This window comes from Passer domesticus, chromosome 33, assembly GCF_036417665.1.
Source record: "Passer domesticus isolate bPasDom1 chromosome 33, bPasDom1.hap1, whole genome shotgun sequence".
Lineage (NCBI taxonomy): Eukaryota > Metazoa > Chordata > Aves > Passeriformes > Passeridae > Passer > Passer domesticus.
Genome location: NC_087506.1, coordinates 3,604,431 through 3,628,531, shown reverse-complemented (window position 1 = coordinate 3,628,531; position 24,101 = coordinate 3,604,431). Strand labels below are relative to the sequence as shown.

The 24,101-nt window shown below is 50.2% G+C and overlaps 1 protein-coding gene across 1 annotated transcript; it reads left to right on the top strand.

Annotated features, from left to right (window-relative positions):
* The first annotated feature begins 905 nt into the window (after positions 1-905).
* On the top strand, positions 906-7,661 carry LOC135288485 (maestro heat-like repeat-containing protein family member 6). Its single transcript, XM_064401872.1, has 14 exons — positions 906-1,383; positions 1,678-1,742; positions 1,848-2,494; positions 2,752-2,899; positions 3,108-3,298; positions 3,381-3,518; positions 3,799-3,913; positions 4,085-4,222; positions 4,454-4,630; positions 4,762-4,917; positions 5,076-5,177; positions 5,393-5,495; positions 5,770-5,826; positions 7,309-7,661. Exons 1-14 carry the CDS (start codon positions 1,266-1,268, stop codon positions 7,347-7,349), a joined length of 2,196 nt encoding a protein of 731 aa, XP_064257942.1. The 5' UTR covers positions 906-1,265; the 3' UTR covers positions 7,350-7,661.
* The last annotated feature ends 16,440 nt before the right edge of the window (positions 7,662-24,101 follow it).

Below are 24,101 nucleotides of genomic sequence, written 5' to 3'. Positions count from 1 at the left end.
AGAGTGTTTTCAAAATAGCTGGGATAGTCTAGGCTGAATGGCAAAAGGCATCCAGTCAAAAATATTTGCTTTATTCTCTCCTATTGTACTTTATTACATTTTCTAATTTTTTTACAGGAGAGTGAACCTTGTTTTTCACACTGCAATCCCTTCTATGAAAAAAATCATGACTAACAGCCTCTGCCTTCTCCCAGACACCAAGTGTTGCAGCAGTGCTCCAGGCGCTCCTGCCAACAGCCCCTGCAGGGAGGAGCACAGCCCCCAGTGCACGTGGGCTTTGGCTCCCTGTGGCACACAAGCCCCCCGGGGCACACGTCTCTGGGGCAGGAGAGGGGCAGCAGCACTGCCAGGGCTCGGGGGGTGGAGGCTCTGCTTGGGCAGGGACTCTGCCACACCTGCTGATGGCAGCGCTACCCGGCCCCCAGGGCTCAGAGCAGCATTGGTGCCCTGGCCCACACGTTCCCTGTGCCTGTCACAGCCGCGGGTTTAGGATGGCCAGCAGCCGGGACGTGTCCCAAGGAGGCCGTGCCAGCTTCCGTGGAAGGCCCCGTGCCCTTGCCAGCGCGGCTGCCTCGGCAGCCCTGGGGGCTCCTTCTGCTGCCCTGAGCCCGCAGAGCAGGGCAGCCTTTGCTGATGGGCTGAGCCCTTCCTAAAGATCCTGTCGGGCTGCCTTAGACACTTGGGGCCAGGGATTCCTTCCAACCGGGGCCACTTTGGGTGGGCTGGGGGCGGCCCCAGGGCAGGTGGCAGTGGGTGCAAGGGCCCTTTGTGACACGCTGCAGCACTGGCATGGAACGGGACAGGGTGTCCTTTGTGACACGTGGTGACATAGGAGCTGGGGGTGACAAGAACACTCCACAGCGCTCGGAGCAGGCGACGGGACAGGACGGGACAGAGTGGTGCTGTGAGGAGCCCCTGCACAGCGCACTCGTTCGTGTCCCACCCGGAGCTTTTTCCAGACGCTGTTCCTGCAGCTGGCCTTGCGGCCAGACTGTGGCATTTGGTGACTCAGATCTTTTCCAAGACATCTATCCCTGTGGCCTGTGCACTCCAGGCCAGACCGTGGGATTTGGTGACCTGAATCGTTGTTGAGGAGTCTCCTGTGATTTTGGCAGGAGTCCTCAAGACCAAAGTGCAGGACTTGCTGTCCTGCTGCCTTCCTGAGGCTTCTCTCTTGCAGGTGCTTTCAACAACTGCAAGACTTGTTGACTTGGCAATATCCCGAGGAACCTCTATTTAAGGTGCCCTCTAGGCCAGACTCTGACATGGCAGGCAGATTCCTTGGCTTGTTCATAGTGCTCAGGGGGAAAAAAAACAAAGGCCCTGGAGCTGCCCCAGCAGAACAGCCTGAAGAGCCGGAGCAGATCCAGACACTGCAGGATGGTGAGTGTCAGAGCTGGGCCACAGGGCTGATGGCTGCAGCCAGTGTGGGCCCATCCCATCCCATCCCATCCCATCCCATCCCATCCCATCCCATCCCATCCCATCCCATCCCATCCCCTGGGGACATGCCCATGGACAGGACGGAAGAGGGCCCAGGCAGACACCCCGCAGTGGCCGTGCTCCATCCCCCTGGGGCATCGCGGGGCTGTCCCTGCCTGGGGAGCGCAGGGCTGCGCTGTGTTCTCCGGCCTCTCCCGCAGCCCCTCAGCTCTGGCTGTGCTCGCTCTTTGCCAGATGCAGCCGTGGAGCACACACAAGAGCAGCAATCCAGCCGTGGCCGCTTCCACAGAACCCTGAAGGTACCTGCAGCCATCCCATCCATGCGCTGGGCCTGCTGTCCCTGCTCAGCCGAGCACTACGCTTGGAGAATGCCATGGAGCATCTCTGGCTTCCCTGTCCTGCAGATGTTCCGGAAGTTTCTGCGAGTTCAACGCAGAGAGACCGGGACCAGTGCAGCTGAGGGCCCAGCCGAGCCTGACTCGGGGCTGACCGAGTTCCAGGCAGAGCCTGATGTCAGCCTGGATTCAGCTGAGCACTCACAAGACTCTGACACCATAATGAAAGAGGACATAGCAAACGGAGACAAGGCAGTGACTGAGGACGTGGCCATGACAAATGCCAACACTGGAGAGACTGAAGCCACCGCAAATCCTGACACCACGCCCACTCCGACTCTGATTGAGGAATTGGTACCAGAGTATTTCAGGGACCCTTGTTTTTCTTCTCAGGAGCAGCTAAGCAGGCTGGGATCAGGCCTGGAGGCCTCCCAGGACTTTGTGCCCCCTCAAGCCGTGATCACTGGGGCCCCTCAGCCTTTGAGGCCAGCACATTGTGGCGGGAAGGGAAGCTGGGGAAGTTGCTCCCTTGAAGAGCGCTCCAAGTTTCCCCCAGGTGTCCTCCAGGTGCCAGCCATTGTAAGGAACATCCACCAGAGGCTGCTGTCCCATGACACTGTGGATGCCAGGCTGAAAATTGACATTGTGAGGCTGGCTGAAGAGCATCCTGTTGATGTGGTGCTGACCCTCCTGCGCTGTGCCCCAACGTGTGACAGGTACAGGGCCCACGTGCCTTGAGAGCTCAGGGCTCACCAGCCTTTAGGGCCCGTGGCCCATCACAGCCTGTCCAATGGGCTCTGCCAGACAGGCAGAGAGCTCCAGGACCCTCGGGCCCCTCTCTTTGCCCAGCCTGCTGCCAATGCTCCCTCCCTGCCCCTCAGGGCACCGGGGCTCTGTCACCTGTGCCCCCACAGCTGCACAGGGCATGGTACTGTGACTGAGACACCCCTGACACAGAGCCCTGATCCCACAGAGCTGCTGCAATGATGTGGAGAGCCATTGCTTCGTCAAGACTAACAATGGAGAAAGTGCTGCCAACACTGGTCCGTGTAATGGAGGATTGGCCTCTGAGCAAAATGTGCACCTCCGATGGGGACAATCAGGACGTTTTTGCCCTGGCTGTGAGTTTCTGGAACTGGTCTCTTCTCAGTCCCCGGCTGCCTCTCCAGCAGCTCTCCATCCTCTCCCTGCCTCAGTCACTGGGCTGAAACCTGGGCTAGGGCCAGGCTCAGGGGCCACCAGGCCCACTGCTCCCCCTGCATCTGCCCCTGGGCCCTGCCCCAAGGACACCTCGGCACTGAGCTCCGTTTTGGGCTGCTTCTCTTGCAGGCAACTCTGGTGATCTGGGTGATTGTCCAGGTGCCTCTGTACCATGAGACAAGGATTCATTCTTTCTACCCTCTGTTTACGGCTCTGCTCTTCCACGTTGTCATCACCACACAGCAGATGCCACCAGAGGAAGTTGAAAACTTCTGGAGAGCATGCCAGGAGGAAAATCGCCTTCCCTGCAGGCCCAACAGGTCCCAGTCCTCCTGTCCTTCCCATGCCCTTGTGGCCAGTGCCAGTGCTCCCAGTGTGACCTGGGCTTTGCTCTGCACACAGGTTTGCAGTGCAGGCCATGAAGGCTCTGCTCTACCGACTGCAGTGTGACCAGGAGGTGATGGATATGGAGCGTAAGTGTGGCTGGGACACGCTGCTGACTGCTCACACCCAGCACTATGCCGTGGGTCTGCTGGCCAGGTGAGACCCCCTTCTCCTCTACACTGCCCTCAGCATTTCTGCCCTGTGCCCGGGTGCCCCACACAGTCCCTGTGGTCAGGGGCCAGAGGGCCTTGACACCGAGGGACAGCCAAGGAGACTGGAAAAGGCTGGGAGAGGAGGGTGCCCCGAAGGGGCCACCTCCCACAGCGCTCACATCCCCTCCAGGGAGGCTGGGGAAAGACCAGACCTCCGTGAGTCAGTCCTGGCAGAGGTTTGGTCCCCCCACCTCAGGGTCTTGGTGCCTTTTTCCCCCTTCCAGGGAGATGCGCCATGTCTTGACCTCCATGTGTTCCCATGTCGCATACCGCCTTCTCCTTGTGCTCAGCTGTGAAAAGCCAAGGTGGGATCTGCCCTTCCTGGCATTCCTTGTGGAGGTGAGCCTGGTGGCCAGCACTGCCTCGCTGAGCTGCCTCCCAGCTCTCTGCCCTCTCATAGCCACAGCTGCCTGGGACGGTGCCCGTGCCCTGTGCTGCTGCCTGGGCCCAGCCCTGTGCGTTTCCGGGCTGCTGCTGGCCGGGTCCCCCATCACTGCCTGTGCCTTTCAGGTCCTCGAGTGCCTGGACTTGAGTAAATGTGCTCACACTGTCCTGAAGATCATGTCAAGTTGCCTGCACAGCAAGTGCAGGGAGAGGCGTCGCCTGGCGCTCAGAGGCCTCGAGGTGCTCAGCAAGGATCCCTTGATGGTGAGAAGGGGCAGCGGCTGAAGCTGCCCTGGGGAAGGCAGCCCCATGGGCTGGCAGGGCTTCAGCAGCTGAGGCAGCTGCTCCCAGCTCTCCTGCCTCACCTGCCCCACTGCTTTGGGTCAGGCCTTTGGCCCGTGGGCCCTGCAGCAGCAGGGTGGGGTCGCAGTGCCCGGGCGCTGTTGGCGGTGCAGCCGTCCATGGCCTCCCAGCTCAGCCTTGTGTTCCACACAGGCCAGACCTATACGCAGCGTGTCTCGAAGACTTCTGGAGCTGCTGGGTGATGCAGATGGACAGGTGGTCAGCATGTCCCTCTCTCTGTTGAAGAAGATGCTCCAGAAAAAACATCTCATGATATCCAGCACTTCTGCCTCAAAGCTAGCTGAGGCACTCCTGCCACTCTTTGACCGTGTAAGGCTCTGTGGCCCCAGCCATGGGCACTGGCCGCTGGCCAGAAATTTTGTGCTCTCTGGATATTCAGGCCTTTGCCCAGGAGTACTGCATATGTGATGCTTAGGCCTTTTTCTCCTTCTTTCCTCCAGGACAACAGCCATCTGCAGCTGCTCTCCATTTCCCTCTTCTGCAAGGTGATGGAATTGGTAGTGGAAGAGGGTAAAAAGCCCCTGAAGAGAATTGTGAGCCAGAGCCTGCTCCCACTCTTCTTGCACTGCCATGAGGAGAACCAGCGTGTGGCAGAGGTGAGGTTTTCTGTGATGCTGGTGGATCTCTGGCAGGGGGCTCAGCTGCCTCCTGCCCGGTGCCTGGTGGGCTGCAGCCTCCTCCAGGCCCTGGCACAGGGATGTGAGTCCGGTGCCCTGGGCTCTGGGGCCATCTCTGGCTCTCTGCTGCTCTCCAGGCCTCTATGAAAACGCTGTATTGTGCGGCTGGCTTCTTGGAGAAGAGGGATCTCCAGAGGGTTCTGAAGACAGAGCAGCCATTGAAAATTGATGAGTGCCTGGTAAGGAGGGCCTGGAAGCCCCAAGCTCAGCCTGGAGAAGGCCCCTGAGCGCGGTGCTCAGTGTGCGGGGCTGGCAGATGTGCCCCTGCCCGCTGCTGCACTCAGAGGCCGCGCCTCAGGGCTGTGCGGGCAGGGGAGGCCGGGGCTGGGCGCAGGGAGCGCCCGCCACAGGGGCTGAGCCCGCGCCAAGCCTTCCCTGCTGCCGCTCTCTGCAGCTGCTAGAGGACAGGAGACAAGCGAGCGAGCGCATGCAATGGGCCCTGCGGTTCCTGGATAGCCCACAGGAGTCCCTGCGAGAGGCGGCCTTCAGGATCATCGGTGAGCCATGAGGCCGGGCTCCCTCCCCGGCGCGCCGCAGCTCGGCCCCAGCCCCGCCCGCTGCCCCGGCAGCGCCATCCGGGCCCGGCGCCGTGGAGCCCCGCCTGGCCCGGGCGCTGCTGCCGCCCTCTGGCAGCCGTGCCCTTGGGCGGCAGCGTGCGGCAAGGGCCCGGGCTGAGCCCTGCCGGGCCAGCAGGGCGTGTGGCCGCAGCGCTGGCAGCGCCGCTGGCAGGGAGCTGTGCCGCTGCCGCCCTGACAGGCTCTGTGTTCACAGGGGTGGCCGCGCGCTACCTGTCGAGGAAGAGGGAAGAGCTCCAGTTCCACAGTCAGGGTGAGTGAGGGCAGCGGGCTGGTAGCGGGGCTGCCAGGGAGAGCTGCAATGCCCGGGCAGGGAGCTGCCATCCCTGTCCCGGCTGCGGTGGGCTTCGCTCCTTGTGTGCATGAGGGGTGGCGTGGCCAGAGCACACAGAGCGATTGCAGGGACACTGCTGGGGGGATTCATGGCCAGCGTCTTGTGGCTGATCCCGTGGGCCCCTCCTCTCTTCTGGCCGATAGAAGAGCTGAGTGGGACACCCTTGATGTATGTAGTGGTTTTGGTTTGCCAATTTAGGATTTCCTGGCCAATGTGCCAATTGCTGTGGTGGGTTCAGTGCTGGTTAATCAGCATTTCGCTCACTAGAATGTATTTACTCATTTCCCCTTTGGATAGGATTAAGAGAAAGCCAAAGCAGGCTCGAGCCTTTAAAAGGGTATGAAGAACAATTTATTAAGAGAAACTAAAAGAAAGAGTAATAAGAGTCAGAACAAAACCTTCAGAACACTTCTCCTCCCCCTGCAACCTTTTCTTTCCCACTGACAATGTAAAGAGACCAAACCAAAATTTTGAGTCAGTTTACTACCTCTGCAATAGTCTTTTGTCTCTTTGCTTAAGGAGAGAAGTTCCTCTTATTAATGTTATGGAGACTTTTCCATAAGAAAACAGTTCTCTTGTGGCTCTCAATTTCCATGAATAGCAGCCACCCAGGGAAATGTGCAATGCTGAAATCACTCCCATTTTCCACAAGCTTTTCCCACAGCTGTGTTTATGTGGCATGTCAACTTATGGGCAACTGTTTTAAAGATGAGCTGTTCAAAAGCAAAGTTCTTGTTCTCTAAAATCATCTTCATCTCTAGCAAGAGAGATCTTCTGTTCCTGGGGACACAGGATCTTCATCACTCTTCTCTCCGTCTCTGTTGAAACTTCTCAAAGAATCACGGCTACTTTAATATCTGCTGACTTTAGCATGGAGGTCTTTGCTCAATACCATTTGAACACTTTCATCTCCCCATACCTTCATGCGTTATAGGGAAAAAAGTATCATTCTCCTGTTTATGGAGGAGAATGATACTTTTTTCCCTATAACGGGAAGAATATATAATACAGGAGAATTACAAGAGAATTTTGGCCTAAAACTAAAGGCATCTCCTCATCTTTCCTGTCTAGGACTTGACTTCTTCTTCACGGACGTCAGCCAGGCCTTGGCTGGGCCAGCAGTGTTACCTCTTTGTCGGCCAGAAGGGAAAAGAGAAAGTTCCCCGAGTTTCTTTTGTTTTTAAGATGTGTTTTTCACAGAGGCTTTTGTGTACAGCTTTCCAGATTATCAATTCCCAACGGCAGCCATTGATTGGTTTCCTAGCAGACACGGAGGAAGCTGCCAGCAGCTTCTCCCAAAACATGACGTCTGGGGTGCACAAAGCAGCACACCTTGGCAGGAGGGTCTCCTAGGATTCATGCAGATGTGGGTGCTGACTGTGGCTCTCTTCTTTGTTCCAGCCATTTCAGTCCCAAGGAAAGACACTAGTCTGTCCCACTGAAACCTGAATATTCACGCCCGGTTTGCCAGAAGAGCTGAAGAATTAGGTCCATCTTCAGGATGCGGTGAACCAGTGTCCCAAGAACAGCACCAGGAGACACTGAACAGGACACCATCTCCCATTGCCGCTGGAGCTCCAGGCACAGCTGATGATTGGCACAGCTGAGCCTGTGGGAAGCTCGCATGGCTTCTGGCCTTTCCCTGCCTGTAGATACCTCCCTCCCTCCAGCCCTCAGACACTGCCCATTCCCTCTTCCCTTCCCATATCACCCCTTGTTTTTGGATTTCATTAATAAACGGTTTGGCTTCTTCACTTTGCCTGCATCCCTGTGGAGCTGAAGCGCCGCAAATCCGGGGCCCTGGGACACACAGGCCCCTGCTGCCGTTCTCTGCCACGCCGTGTTTTGTGCACAGACCCAGAGGGCAGGTCAAGCTGGCACGGTCCCTGTGCTGAAGGTGCAGTTCCACAACCCTGTGCAGTTACAGATCTTGCTGAGCACACAGAAGGCCAGCAGTGGCACAAGGAGCCTGTGTGTCAGGAGCCAAGTCGTGTCTAAGGCCCTGCCACATTTGATCTGCTGCTGTGCACGTCAGCAAGATAATGAAGAACAGACAGTAAAGGAAACCTTATGGTTGAACTGGTGGGAATGTGACCCTTGAGAGAAACAATGGATTGGTCAATCGATGGGAAGTTAACCTGTGAAAGAGGAACAACACCCAATGGAGCTGTGTTTGGCATGGAGGTGGCATCACAAGCCATTGCAGCCTCTTCTCACGCGCTGACCAAGCATGATATGACGTTATAACAGGAAAAACTCCGCTCCAGAGGAGGAGATGTCAGGCCTAGTTGTGGGGTGGAGGGATGAGAGGGACAACATGCATGTCCTTCTGATGGAGGGGATGCCCTGAATGTGGGTGGCCTGCCTGCCCCTCCCAATGAAGCACCATGCTCCATCTCCTGCTCCTGCTCAGCGGCTTTTCACCATTCCAGGGGTTGGTACATATTCTTTGCAAGAGCAGCTGATCAAACAAAACTGGATTTCCAATCACAAGTACGATTAAGTCTTTCTGCATGGGAATCCTCCAGAAACTGTAACACCCCTGATTTGGGAAGAGCCAATCTGAGGATGTTCTGAACCCAGCTGAGAGGGATTCCATGGCAGGCATCCATGGAGAGCACAGGGGCTGGGAATGCTGGAAGTTTTCAAGAATAGCATCCTGAAAGCACGGCAGTGCTCCATCCATGCACAGCAGGATCAGGAAGAGGGCAGAACCAGAGACCATCCAGGCTTAACAGGCAGCTTTGGGTGTGCCCAAGAGCAAATGAAGCAGCAGCACGGTGCCCCAGACTCGGACACGCGACCGTGCCGGTGCCCGGAGCGCTGGCAGGCAGTGCCGGGATCCCGGCTGTGGTTCTGGTCCCCATAAGTGAGGAATGGCAGCCCCAGGCTCAGCCCCAGGCAGAAAGCCAACCAGGTGAGAGCAGAGGGAGGGCACCCTCCCAGTCTCTCTTGGCCATGGTCGCAAAACAGCCCCTGCTGCTTCTTCCTCCGCCTGTGTTTGGGGTGTGCTGGTGGCAGAGGCAGCCAGCTTGTGCTCTGCGTTCCAAAGCCCGTTGGGAGCGGGCATGAAAAGCGCAGTGTGCACAGCAGAGAGTCCTGGAAGGTGCTGGCAAGAGCGTCCTGCGGGAACAGGGCTCTGGTCCCTGGCCGGGAACAGCCTGGTTTTGGTGCCGAGAGCGCAGGCAGGAGTTGAGGCAAGGGAAGAGGCAGTGGGAAGCTTGTGTTTGTAGAGGGCCTGGGGCTGCACATCTGAACCTGGAAACACATTTGGGGCAATGACAGCTAGAGCTGGAGTGCCTGTCCTGAAAGGACCTGAAGTCATTCAGCTTTGCCAGCGTTGCTGAATGGTGTGTTGGTGTTTCCCAGGAAAACTGAACATTTCGGGAAACGCCTTAGGAGGAATGGAACTTCCTTCTCAAGGAAAGTGCTCCCCAGGGAGCTCCCAGTAAGATAGGTGCAAGTGTTCCTCTTTGGTCTCTCTCTCCAGGCAGCGTGGAGTATCTGGGCTGATCTTGGTGTGTCCCTGGCCTCAGAAAAGGCCTGCAAGGTTTGCCTCCCAAGGTGACCTGCTCATTGGGCCTCCCTGTGCATCTTGCAGAGAACACGGTAGGCATTTCTGGCAGCTGGGCATCAGCAGGCCTTAAAATGGGGGTGTGTTGTGGAGCAAGCACAGCTGAGATCCCCAGAGAGGAGCCCAGTGCTCCTTGCTCCTCTCTGCTGACATGTGAGCCTTTGTCTGGGTTCGGGATGGCCCTGGCTGTGTGAGGGCTGCTACGTGGACACGAGACAGCCGGTCCTGTCCCGCTGGGTCCCAGCAGTGCCTCGCAGCAGTCCTGCATCCACGTCAGGATGCTGGCCAAGAGAGGCCCTGGAAGATGAGGCACATGATTTTAAGCTTGTGCAGATATACACAGGGGATGGCCAATGGTGTTCCCTCAGGATACAGCAGTCCCGAGGGGTCTCCCTAATTCAAAGAAATTTGCAGACAAATGCATTGTCCACCAAAAGCCCTTTTCTTGAGCTGACGGGAGGGCAGGGGTCTGCACCCCACCAAAATGCTTCTCTGCCATGTATAAATTTCAGTGGGTTGATGTAGGAATTGCATCAAAAATACCATCCATCTTTACCCTGCTGAGGTGATTGCATAGGCAGGGGGTTAGAAATACATTCTGTCAGATTCCTGTACTTGAAGCTGATGTCCAGGCGCTGGCCAGAGCGGTCTCCATGCCCTAAAGCAGCACTTCTTCCTCATGGCTTCCCTGCACAGGGCTCATTGCCTACTTGCCCTTCCTTCTTCTGCTAGAATGTGTCTAAAGCTTTTTTCAAGTCCCTCTCCTGTCAAGTTAGGCCCCCAGGTTTTTCTTATGCTAACTGGTGCTAAGTACTTACCTGGGTCTGTGCTAAGTACTTGTTTGCTTATGTGAATTGCTTGTGCTTGTGTCAAACAAAGGCCTTGTTTCATCCTCCCTTTCTCTTTACCCTGATGCAAATTCTTTTGCAAGATTCCCTCCACAGTCCACAGGACATATGTACTGTTATGCTGCTCTTTTAATTTTCTACCACATCCATAGGTTCATGATGGTTTAGAGGAGGGTTCATTTTTTTAAAAATTAGAACGGGTTTGCTGAGGAAGCTAAAAATCTGAGGAGCTGTTGGTGATTGCAGATTTGTCCATCACAAGAAGACATCTGACTCATGATGTTCTCTATCTTTCTCTATTTTGGTGATGATTTTGGTAACTTCTTTGATAGCAATTTGAGTGTCCATAAGGCTCTGTGAGATGCATTTTTGACTTCTGCCACTAGCCATTCTATATTAGGCTGGTACAGCATTTGTTTTAGTACATCAATGTTCCTTCCAGTTTGGAATTTGGGTGCTTCATGATACACATCGTACGCATTCTGCATAATCTCAAGAGAAGTTATTGTGTGCTGCAGCTCAAGTCATATCCACTTTTGGTTGTGAATTACAAATAGAGAAGGTAGTACCATTAGCAGTTTCATTAAATGAATCTGTTGTCATTGTTGTGCAAGCAGATCTCACACAGGCCAAAATTGGAATTACACAGTATTTTGTTGCATTCTTAATGGTTAATGTAAAACACTGCAGGGTTCTGTTCATTCTATGTGAAACTGACCAATTGCCACCAAGTGTGGAAGTCTTTTTCAAACTCCTTTGTGGTTTCATTTTTAGGCATGATTTAGTTAATTCTCATGGTAATTTCCCCCAGGTCTGCTTTTTTTAAGTTTTCCTGAGATTACAGACCATAGCCACAGCTGAGCTGGTCTACATTGAAATGCTAAAGAAATGTTACCGTGTAGTTTCCCCATAAAGCCGACGACTGCTGGAAACAATCCTGCTGTGTATTGTTGGCCAGGGTGGTTAATAGGTTAGCTGCCAGACTGTGGGTTTGGGCAAGTGTTAGCAGGGCTGATCTGAGAGGAGTTTGTGTCTGTCCAATATAAGAACTCACAGTGCTTCATTTATTAAGACTTCTTGATCAATAGAATCTCATATTCCCAGTTCAGACCCAAACCATCCCCTTAAGCCTTTTTTAGACCTATGATTTGGTGTCTGGGAATGCATCCATGTCTCCCAGCCTTTTAGGCTTTGCTGTATGAACGGGTAGTATTGCTGTTTAATTTTGGATCTATTAGCCTGTATCTTTACCTCCAGCATTTTCAGAGAGTACCTTGGATTTAGAAGCAACAATTGTTCATTTATTTTTCTTACCACAGAGTGAAAGACTATATTATTTCACACATGGGTCCCGTGCTATGCCATTGTTTGCTCATGTAAAGTTGTTTGTTTTAATTTTAAATGCCTGTTGTGTGACCCGTTCTGTTTTGCTCCTTGTCGAGTACCCAAGGCATGGTAACTGGTTTCTTCAGATACATTGCCTGCCTTTAAGCAAGCGTTTCAGAAACCTTCAGAAACCTTACACTGGCCCCTGGTAGTATTACAAAGGACACTTACTTTACTAAATTTCCCACTACAAATGGCTGAGTATTCTGAGTACCTCAGCCCACAAGAGGATGTAGTTGTGCTGTCAGGAGTCCATGCATATCTGGGTTGCCATCACACGGTCATGACATTGGGCATGATATAACCTAACAGGATGATTGTGCTTCTGGCTTCCCCTCCAACTTGATTGGTTATTATTTCTGATGGCCTGGAATAAGCCAAGAATGAAATTCAGTTCTCAAAAGCAGATCCTCTATGAGACCTGTTCCATGTACTAAGCATACCAACAGGACAATTTATTATTCTAGTGGCACAAGAGCTGCCTGCTGGAAACAATATGTGTTGGGTCGCATTCCTGGCAGGCTCAATTCCTGTATCTCTGTGTGATGATGGTCCTCCCACCCCACCTGTGCCCTGCAGAAGAAGGGAACTATCTTGTGCTAGGTTGTAGACTCCCATTTTAATTTGCATAGCACAAAAATCCTGATAGGAATCACATTAAAATGGATTCACACGCTGCTTGTTAGAAATCTCACGGATGTGCATGGTCACTGTAGTAATCTCGTCTAAAAGAGGTTTGTGAGTTTCAAATTTACACGCCATAGAGGTCCTGCTTTCAGGTGGGACAAGAAAGGCCAGCATGGAGTCAGGTTTTCCTCAATCTTCAACTGCTTGGTCATTAATCCTTAAAATAGCATAAAGTGTTTTTACCTTATTATTCCCTTTTAGCCAATTAGGTCCCAAATATTTTTGAATGTTCCATCTAGCAGGATCTCGCAGGCCAAGGAGATCATGATGGTCGTGACAGTCACCTACTGTGGCTTGGATTCCGATCAGAAATATCGGGAAGATGATGATGGGGTGAAGCCCATCTTGGTTTCTTCTGTTCTTTCTGAGGTCCACTTGTGTACTCCTCTTGCCTTTTGCAGAAGTCTTTTAATTCTGGAATAGTGTAGCCAAGAGGTTAACGCTTCAAGCCTAAAAGGCTGTATAAGTGATTAAAAGTACTAAATAGAGTCCTTTCCATTTTGGGATAAGAGGCTTTCCCCCAGGGGATTTGACATATACCTGGTCCCCAGGCTGGATTTGTGGAGAGGAGCATCCTCTTGCTCCTCTGCTCAAAATGTGTTGATTTATTTGATGCAGTGTCCTGGTTTAGGGCAAGTTTGGGAGATAACCCCCAAATGGGCTTCTCTGCAAAAGCAGATTCAATTGCCCCTCCCCCCTCCAACCGGTTCGGGAGAAAATATCTCCTTGGAGAAAAGTGGAAAGAAACCTGTTTATTAAACAATAGAAACCAAACAATATTAAACAATAAAACTTCTCACTGATCCAAGGAAAGCAAACTCAGAACAGTCCCCTCCCCTGGTTTCAGCTCGGCTCACTCAGTCTCTGATCAGTCTCTCTGGTGCTGGAAATTCTGCTGCCCAGGCCCGGCCAGGGGGCCACAGGTGGAGCTGCCGGTGCTCTTCTGGGTGTTCAGTGCAGAGCAGGCTTGAACAGGTCCAAGAAAAAAGGAAAAAATCACAGTCCAGGGAACTTCTTTGCCTCAGCTAGCTAAAACTAACTAAAAGCAAGAAAAAGGGAAAAAATGAGTCCCATTGTCTGACTCAATCCTCTCAGGGGTACCATGTCTCCACAGGACTTGCTTTTCAAGACACAGGATGGTGTTCTGGGCATGAGGCACAGGGTAGGTCTCCAACCACCCTGTGGTGGCTTCTACCATTGTGAGCACGTAGCGCTTGCCTTGGCATGTCTGGGGCAGTGTGATGCAGTCAATCTGCCAGGCCTCGCCATACTTGTACTTGGACCACCGCGCACCATACCATAGGGGCTTCACCCTCTTGGCCTGTTTGATGGCAGCACACGTCTCACAGTCGTGGATAACCTGAGAAATACTGTCCATGGTTAAATCCACCCCTCGGTCTCGTGCCCACTTATAGGTGGCATCTCTACCCTGATGACCTGAGGCATCATGGGCCCATCAAGCTAGGAATAACTCTCCCTTGTGCTCCCAATCTAGGTCTATCTTGGACACGCCTATCTTTGCAGCCTGGTCTACCTGCTCATTGTTTTGGTGCTCCTCATTGGCTCTACTCTTGGGGACATGGGCATCTACATGGCGGACCTTCACAGGTAGCCTCCCTACCCTGGTAGCGATGTCTTTCCACTCTTCAACAGCCCAAATTGGTTTTCCTCTACGCTGCCAATTAGCCTCTTTCCACCTCTCCAGCCATCCCCACAGAGCGTTGGCTACTATCTATGAATTAGTGTAGAGGTAGAGCTTTGGCCACCTCTCTCTTTCAGCAATGTCCAAGGCCAGTTGAACAGCTTTGAGTTCAGCAAGTTGGCTTGATCCACCTTCTCCTTCAGTGGCCTCTGCAACCTGTCGTGTGGGGCTCCATACAGCTGCTTTCCACATCCGATTCATTCCTACCATGCGACAGGAACCATCAGTAAAAAGAGCATATTGTGTTTCTTCCGCTGGCAATTGGTTATATGGAGGAGCTTCTTCAGCACGTGTCACTTCTTGTTCTTCTTCATCAGTGAGACTGAAGTTTTCACCTTCTGGCCAGTTTGTAATTATTTCCAGAATCCCAGGGCGATTCATCTTTCCAATACGGGCGCTCTGTGTTATGAGAGCAATCCACTTACTCCATGTAGCACTGGTGGCATGGTGGGTAGAGGGAACCTTTGCTTTGAACATCCACCCCAGTATTGGTAGTCGGGGTGCCAGGAGGAGTTGTGCTTCGGTGCCTATTACCTCTGAGGCAGCTTGGACTCCTTCATAGGCTGCTAAAATTTCCTTCTCTGTTGGAGTATAGTTGGCTTCAGACCCTCTGTAGCTTTGACTCCAAAATCCCAGTGGTCGGCCTCGAGTCTCCCCAGGCACCTTCTGCCACAGGCTCCAGGACAAACCATGGTTCCCGGCTGCAGAGTAGAGCACATTCTTCACATCTGGTTTTGTCTTGACTGGGCTAAGGGCTACCGCATGAGCGATCTCCTGCTTAATCTGGACGAAGGCTTGCTGCTGTTCAGGGCCCCAGTGGAAAGTGTTCATCTTACAGGTGACTAGATAGAGAGGGCTCACGATCTGACTGTACTCAGGAATGTGCATTCTCCAAAAACCTATGGCGCCTAGGAAAGCTTGTGTTTCCTTCTTGTTGGATGGTGGAGACATTGCTGTGATCTTGTTGATGACATCAGTGGGAATCTGACGTCGTCCGTCTTGCCACTTCGCCCCCAGAAACTGGATCTCTTGAACAGGTCCCTTGACTTTCCTCTTCTTGATGGCAAAGCCGACTTTCAGGAGAGTCTGGATGATTTTCTCTCTTTTCTCAAACACTTCTGCTGCCGTCTTCCCCCATACAATGATGTCATCAATATATTGCAGATGTTCTGGAGCTTCACCCTTTTCTAGTGTATTCTGGATCAGTCTGTGGCAGATGGTAGGACTGTGCTTCCCCCCCTGGGGCAGCCGGTTCCAAGTGTACTGCACACCTCTCCAGGTGAAGGCAAACAGGCCTGCATTCTGCTGCCAGCGGAATGGAGAAAAATGCATTGGCAATATCGATAGTGGCATACCACTTTGCTGCCTTGGACTCAAGCTCATACTGGAGCTCTAATATGTCTGGCACAGCAGCGCTCAGTGGTGGAGTCACTTCATTCAATGCACGGTAGTCCACCGTCAGTCTCCATTCTCCTTCAGATTTACGCACAGGCCAGATGGGGCTGTTGAAGGGTGAGTGGGTCTTGCTGACCACCCCTTGGCTCTCTAGCTCTCGGATCATCTTATGGATGGGAATCACAGCATCTCGAGTGGTTCTATACTGTCGACGATGCACTGTGGAAGTGGCAATTGGTACCTGTTGCTCTTCTCCCTTCAGAAGCCCTACTGTAGATGGATTCTCAGACAGTCCAGGCAAGGTATTCAATTGCTGGACGCCCTCTGTCACTACAGTTGCTATCCCAAATGCCCACCTCAGTCCTTTTGGGTCTTTGAAATACCCACTTCGCAGATAATCTATGCCCAGGATACATGGGGCCTCTGGGCCAGTCACAATAGGATGTTTCTTCCACTCATTCCCAGTCAAGCTCACATCAGCTTCCACCAAAGTGAAGTCTTGTGATCCCCCTGTCACACCAGCGATAGAAACGGATTCTGTCCCCACGTGTCTTGATGGAATTAAGGTACACTGTGCACTAGTGTGGACTAAAGCTTTATACTCTTGTGGTTCCGATGTGCCAGGCCAACGAATCCACACCGTCCAGAAAACACGATTTTCCCTAGCCTCTACCTGGCTAGAGGCAGGGCCCCTCTAAGCCTGGTTATCCTTCTTTCCTTGGGCATATGTCTTAGAGGTTCCTTCAAGGGGATTAGACATGTCATCATCATCATCATACCTGGCAGTTCGGCTACGGACAACTGGAGCTGCTTTCCTTGTGGTGGAACTTCCTCTCTGAGCCCTGTCTTCCTTCAATTCACGCACCCTTCGGGCCAGAGCAGCGGTGGATTTTCCATCCCACAGCCTCATGTTTTCTCCACAATCGCGCAGGAAGAACCACAGCTCAGCTGGTGGGGTGTACTTTCTCTCTCTATCTGGGGAACGTCTGCGTTGGGTACCAGAACCTCTGATCTGTACTGCCGAGATTTGGAGAAGGTCTTCTTTAATCTCCTCTCTGAGCTTCTTATGATTCTCCTCTATCTTATCCTCTAATCTCTGCAGACTTGTTTCCACTGCTGCGATTCTGGCATGTGTTGGGCCCATGTACAGCATCTGCATAAGCTTGGAGCTTCTTTGCCATGTTAAGCACGGTCTCATCCCTGTCATCCCACTTCATGATAGCTAGAGCAGAAGCATATTCATGTGGCCCAAGTCGTACCAGTTTTCGCCACATCACAGATGTGCATGGTACCAAGTCTGGATTCCTAGTTGTTATGTCATCTGAGAAGATAATCTCAGCCACTGCCATTTCTCTCAGGCATTGAATCCCTTGTTCTGTGGTCTTCCACTGTGTTTGCTGCATGTAGAGATCATAGGCACACAGGTATCTTTGCGCTACACTGTCCAAGACCCGTGCCCAGAGGCTGTGAGGGTTAGCCCCCCTCATCATGCCTTGGTCGATGACAGGATCATGTGACAGGGATCCCAAATGCCTCGCTTCTGTGCCGTCCAGAATTGTAGCCTCGCTTGCAGCATCCCAAAGACGGACTAACCAGCTAATTATGGATTCATCAGATCATCGGGTGTATACCCTTCCTTAGGCCACGCAGGTCCTTCAGGGAGAAGGACTCAATATTGGCTTCTGATCTTGTGCCAGTTGCTTTGACTCCTGATTTTATGTCAGGAAATGTTGAGGGTCCTTCTCCTGCATCATCATCATCATCATCATCCATTGGTCGATCGGTCTTGTCTGTGCACTTCCCTCTTCTAGTGCTAGTAGCAACAGCCATTGCTTGAGGCTTATTGTCTGGTTTAACTGCTGGCTTAGGCTCACTATGTGGTTTAGCTGCTGGCTTTGAGCCTGGGGTTTTGGCTGCAGCCTGAGTGACTACGATAGCTCTTGATGTATCTCTCTGCCCTCTTTCTTCTGTCTGCTGCCCTAGAGTATCTAGCAGTGTGTGATAAGCATATGCTAGGGCTTAGCTCACTGCAATGATCTTTTTCTCCTTAGGGTCATTATGATATTTCTCTTTCAGATATTTCTTCACCGTAGCTGGGTTCTGAATTTGTTCATGGGGAAAGTCCCAGACTATAGGGTCAGAGAATTCTTTCAGGATTTGGCCCATATTTTCCCATTCTCCACCCCACTCAGGATTCTCCACATGTGGGTCTACTTCTGGGTCAGGGGTCTCATCAGCCCTTCTAGACATCTCAGCCCTCATTCTAGAGAAGCTGAAGACCATATAGAGGAAGCTTACCAGATTAAATACCAGAAAGATGGTGTCTTTAACATTCAGGGGAAACTGAACATTCTCCAAAAGTGACGTAACAGATTCAAAGGAGAAGAAGGAAAGGAAAGGCTGGAAAGCCTCATTCCCCGCTCCTCCTCTAACTAGCTGGGTGTAATTACTAATAAATTCTCAAAACATACTGTTAGAACTGGGATGCAGGGTAGGACAAAGAAACCATAAACCACACATATCATAAACAGACGCCAGTATCTTTGTAAACGCCCTATAAATCATTATCACCAAGGCCAGCGCAATAGCTAATCTAATCCGTGTCTTTTTACTGCAAAAACTACATGATAGGGACAATAATTTTAGTGACCAGAAAGGTATTGAAACCTCAAAAAGGTCTAGAGACCAGAGCCACATAAAGGCCTCCCCAAGAGACATTACAAATTCAAACAACATGGCTACTGGGTACTTTAACTTACTACACAGCAAGCATAACCAACCTGCAATCAATAAAGGGGTTTTTCTACTTTCTCAAGCCCTACATTGGGCGCCACTACCTGTATTTGTCCTGGTTTAGGGCAAGTTTGGGAGATAACTCTTAAAGGGGCTTCTCTACAAAAGCAGATTCAATTGCCTTTCTTTTTTCTAACTGGTTCGGGAGAAAATATTTCTTTGGAGAAAAAGTGGAAAGAAACCTGTTTATTAAACAATGGAACCCAAACAATATTAACAATAAAACTTCTCACTGCTCCAAAAAAAAAAGCAAACTCAGAACAGTCCCTTCCCCGGGTTGCAGCTCGGCTCACTCAGTCTCTGATCAGTCTCTCTGGTGCTGGAAACGCTGCGGCCCAGGCACGGCCAGGGGTCCACAGGTGGAGCTGTTGGTGTTCTTTTGGGTGTTCAGTCTAGAGCAGGCTTGAACCGGTCTAAGAGAAAAGGAAAAAAAAAATACAGTCTAGGGAACTTCTTTGCCTCAGCTAGCTAAAACTAACTAAAAGTAAAAAAAAAAAAAAAAAAAAAAAAAAAAAAAAAAAAAAAAAGGAAAAAGGAGTTCTGTCCGGTTGTTTGTACATCTGCAGAAAACACAGTTCAGGAGCAGGAATGTGGAGGAGTGAGAGCAGTCTGAAAACAAACTGCGCGCTTCTTCCCTCCCCTCTTCACTGTCTGGGAGAGTCTTAAAGGTGTAAAACTTATTATTTGGTATAAACAGAACAAGATGATTGGGGATAAAAGCATTATATAGTCAACTCAGGACATGTAGTTAAAAACATTTTGTGGATTTTAATTTTAATTTTTTTTTGTTTTGCTTACATTTTCATGGTTTTTACGCTATTGTAAAAAAGCCATGGGAGAAGCCTTTTTAATGAATAAAGGTAGTGGAGTTGTGAAGGCCAGTGGGCCAACAGGTAAAAGTCTACAACTGTCCCCTGGATGGAAAACCCCTCAAGCAATAACCACTCTTGTCAAGGTGAGAAGAAAGGCTTCTTCCAGCATGCCTTGCTGTGATATGCAGATTTAATGTATCCCATTGGCCCTTCCCACTCTCTCCACCCCTGTGCCCTCATCCCATTGGCCCTGGTGTACTGTCCCGCTCCTCAAGAACCCTATATAAAGCTGTGCTTTCCCTGCCTGAGTGGCTCCTAGTCCCCAGACTTTCCTGAAGAAGAAGCTCAATGAAGGCTCTCCTTGGAACCCCACACAAAGACCCCATCTCTCTTTCTGTGTCGCCTGGATCTCAGAAGAGCAGAAATCACCCTGCATGAGCGCAGTCGTGCCTTGTGCTCCTGAGGAGTCTTTTCCAAGACACTTCTTTGGGAAGGTACTCTAGACAGCCACCTGCCAGAACAAGTGGTGCCCAACGTGAGGCAGCAATGCTAAAGGCCCTGAGGCCCTGATGATCATTGATTGCCAGTGTACCAGACACGCTCCCCTTGGTAAGAAAGGAGAAGAGCTGAGCATCAGAGGCAGCAGAGAGCAGGTCAAGACCAACAGCCCCATAAGTCTTTTTTTTAAAAGTGCTGTCAAGCTAGGACAATTTTATAAAGAAGACCCAGGTCTCATCCCCAAGAGCTTTCAGGCCAAGATTGCAGGAACCCCCAGTCCTAGTGTTGCATGGGGGAAAGTTTACAGGGACAAAGATAAAGATGGGAACAATAATTACAAAGGAAGAACAGGACATTTATAAACATTTTAATTTATTTTTAGATTCTTATGGGACAGAGTTTTCTAAATGGGATCTGAAAAGAATTGTTTGGTGGCTTTACAACACTTTTCCTGGTGCATCTGCAAGACTCCATATTTACCATCAACTTTTGGGACCTAGTCTGTGTGAAGAACACTCACTATGGCACCTGAATTGCTGCCCATATCCTCTGCCATCCAAGAGACCTTACACCATCATGCAGCACATGGAGGCCTCCTGCCTTTGGTCACGTCTCCCATAAAACCCCTTCTAGCTTCTGTGAAGCTCCCCTTATTCTGCCCCTCTCTGATTTTCCCATACCCTCCCCAGTCCCTGATCTTGAGTAGTGCTGGCCATGCCATCCCAGACCCTCCTTTTCAAGATGGTAATGGTCACACCACCTTGAAACTGTTTTCCAGCTCTTCACCTTCTCTTCCTGGCTCTGATCTCGCCTCTGGCTCTGCCTCTTCTCCCGAATGCACCACCTCTGGAGGCTCTGACCGTTCCATCATAGGGCACGCCTCTTCTAGGGAAGATGGAACCAGAGACCCCGCTCCGGAAACCATTCTTTTTTTTACTCTGCCAAAATGGTGGCGCCCATAACCCCCCGACTGGACCCCCAGACAACTTGCTACAGTTACCCAACATACAACATCAGGGCTTCTACTCCCTCTTCTGAGAGGGTCTCCCCCTTCATTGCCTCCACCAGCACCATACAGCCCCTCTAAAGCCAGGCTGATCCATCAGACAGTTTGGGACATGTGTTCCAGTGTCGAGAGCCTCCTTTAAATGCAGCCATTGCCATCCGGACTCCCCAAAGAAACTTCATATTCAATGAATTTGTGCCTGCGCCAGTGACCACCACCATGGATTGCAGTGGCAGACATCTCCAGCATGCTGTGGCAAACTGCATTCAACAAAGTTTGACACCTAGAGCTCCCAAGCGCCGCCAGCAGAGGAGAAATCATCACCAAGCCTGCTCCAGACAGCAAATTAACGTAACCGTACAAGTTTTCTATAGAAATCATAACACTTCCCCTTTTATTCCTCCTTCCTGGTAAATATATTTTCAGTTGTATTTAGATAATTTTAAGTTTAACCAAGTTCTAGATCACCTTGGAGATATGTTAGTTTGATTAACCTTTTACAGCTCCCCAGTCTTCATTAAAAAGGAGTAACTTGATTTAATAGTATTAATTGAAGTGATGTAAGCTATTCAATACCAGTACTATTATTTTGCTGGTTAATGTTGATTTAGTTTTTACAGACTGTTATTATCTCTTTTAATTTTAATATATACAAAAATGTAAATAGTTCTCAACTAAAGTTACAAGAATTTAATATGACAGAAACAATCCTAACTCCCATTATTCATGTTAAATCTTTAAATGCCTCTATTTTAATTAATTGGAAAAATCGAGTTTTTAGAATGCACTCTTTATACCCTGTCTATTGTCCTTTCTGCAAGGAACCCCGCAGAAAGACAATATCATATTGTAAAAGTATGTGTCTGTCATAGGTTAAGAAGGAAGTGAGTTTTTTTGGGAAGCTGTGATTAAAGCAATCAGTGCTTAGATTTGAATACTGGCACTTAGCTTGGCCACTGAAGGTATGGAGTGCCTTTGAGAACACCAGGGGTGAAAAGAGCAGAGAACTCCTAAGAGAACTTTCCTGGTCCCAGTCCGTGAAGCAAGTCAGACCTTCCCTACCCAGCCAGGGCTGGGTGAAGTAGGCCGGAGCTTCAGGCAAAGGAGGGGAGGTGAAGGCCTTGTGAGATGGAAAAGTGGAACAGCCCTGAAAAGCATTGAGCCACCCCCTACTCCCCAGGAGAGAGAGAGAGCCAGTGCCTGTGCTGCCTTAAAATTCAATATCACAGAGTGACAGCACAGCTGGCCAGAAGGAGAAGTAAGGGATGTGGCACAAAAAAAGTGCCCAGCAGCCCTGGGAGTTCTGGGCAGACAGAGGCAAAAATTTTAACCCCTTTCTAGAATAAGAACCTTACAAACACTGATCCTCCTGCATCTGAATGAGGAGAGAGAGATGAAGCAGTGGGCAAGTGTGATGAAAGTGAGTACAAGTGAGAAATGTTACAAGAGGTGAGAAGAATCCTAAGTGGGAAGAGATAATAGAGTAGCTTTGAGCTGGACTCTTTCTTATATGGCCATGGACAGACCTATGTTTTTCCTGTGACACAGAAACTGCACTTAGGGGGAGGCAATGCCTTGAAGCCAAAGAGAGTACAGTGAAGCAGTGGCAAGAACAGAGACAGCTGAGGAGGGTGTGAGATGCCCTCTGTCTTCAGAGAAGAAGATCTCTGTTTATGAGGCCCCTCGGCCCCAGGGGGTGAAATTTGGGAAGGACTGGTGTCCCGAAGTTAAGAGACTGCTGCTTTTGTTAGAACTAGGTGGGGCATCCTTAAAAGAAGAACCCTAAAGGCAGTTCTGGTCCCTGTGCAGTGGTGAGAGCACTGGACATGGAGGGAAGAAGTCATGAGAGCAGATGTTCTCCGAGCAGTGCCACGAGTGACACGGAAACACAAGAAGTTCCAATTGTGTTTCCGGGGGAAGCCTATGATGCAAGGGGAGACTCCTCTCTCCCTGATAGACTTGAGAGTTGATTATTTGAAAGGTGATGATAGACTCAAAAGTTGATTATCTGAGAGATGATGATAATGTAAAAATCTGTGGTGTCATTTCATGCCATGAAGGAAAGGGACGGGGGGGAGGAGGAATGTATTGGGAAAGTTTTCATTCTTAGTTTTGTGTCTGTTCCTTTTTAAATGCTGGAAGTTAATAAAGTTTGTCTCCTTTATTCCTAAATTGAAACCTGTTTTGCTCTGTTCCTGATCACATTGCACAGAAGCCACTCAAGAAAGTGTATTTTCATAGAAGCACTGGCACTGTGCCAGCCTCAAAACATAACAGTGTCTAATTTGATGTTTGATTTTTCACTGGTTGAAAAAGTTTTTTACAAATGATGAGTTTTATTTTGTGTTTTTATAAATGGCGTGTTTTACTTTCGCACCTGATGAGTTAAATTACAATTCTCATTAGTAGAAAAGTAAGAGAAGTTTTAATGAGAGTGAAAAGCAAGTGAAAATAAGGTGTGTGTAAGCTGTCTGATTGTAAGACAAGGAGTGATAGTATAGAATACTTGAAAGACTGTTAAAGGGAAGAGAAAGAGGAAAAAAAGGAAAAAGAAAAGAGAGACAGTGAGAGTGAGAAAAAAGGACTAGTTTACTTAGATTAACGGCATTAAGTTGAGAACAAAGAAATTAAAGAAAAGACTTTCCTTAAGTGTTACTTTGATTATTACGTTAAACTTATTTTCTTACCTATACCTTTCAATCTTTACATATGTCAAAATTAATTTCTTGTGTGTACCCCTTTCATGTTTAATCTTTCCATTAAGATTGTTTATTGTCTGAAGTTTAGCTAAAATTATCAGTTCTATAATTGTCATTGTCTTGTTAATAATGTTTTACTGTTCATTCTTATGTCCCCGGGAATCCCTTTATGAGTTGTCCTAATGCCTCTAGAAGTTACCCCATAAGTATGAAGGAATTTAAGTTGAAGAGTATTCTGGGGCCATAACTTAAAGATTGTTCTCCTGTTTCTAAAAGAAATAAAAAAGGGGGAGTTGTGTAGTGCCCCCGCCCCAGGTGGCAGGGATTCTACCCAGACAGACAGCATCGGTTGAGGGATGTGATTTAAAGAAGATTCCACCCCTCCACCCTGTGGGGCGTGTCCCTGGAAGTCCGGAAAAAGGCATTCCACTCCATCTTGTCAAACAAGGAATGGCTCCAGAATGTTCTTCCTTTCCTGTACACCCATTGGTTTAAATTCTACTGCAATGTCCTCACCTTGGTTTTTTCCATTGGTTGTCCTCCTTGATCCACCCATTTGCAGTCCCCTGCTCCTTCTGCTATTGGACCCTGACCCTAAATGCCACCCCTAGCCTGTCATATAAAACCCATGACTACCCCCTTGTTTCTTGTCTTGGTCGCTGGCACAATAAAGGATTGAGGCTTTTGCTAAAGCAAGAAGCATCCTGTTGCCTGCCTTTCCCTGTTGGTCATCGGTGCCTGCCTGAGGTCTGAGACTCCAGGGCCCAGGGGAGTTGTTGCAGCACAGGCCCCAT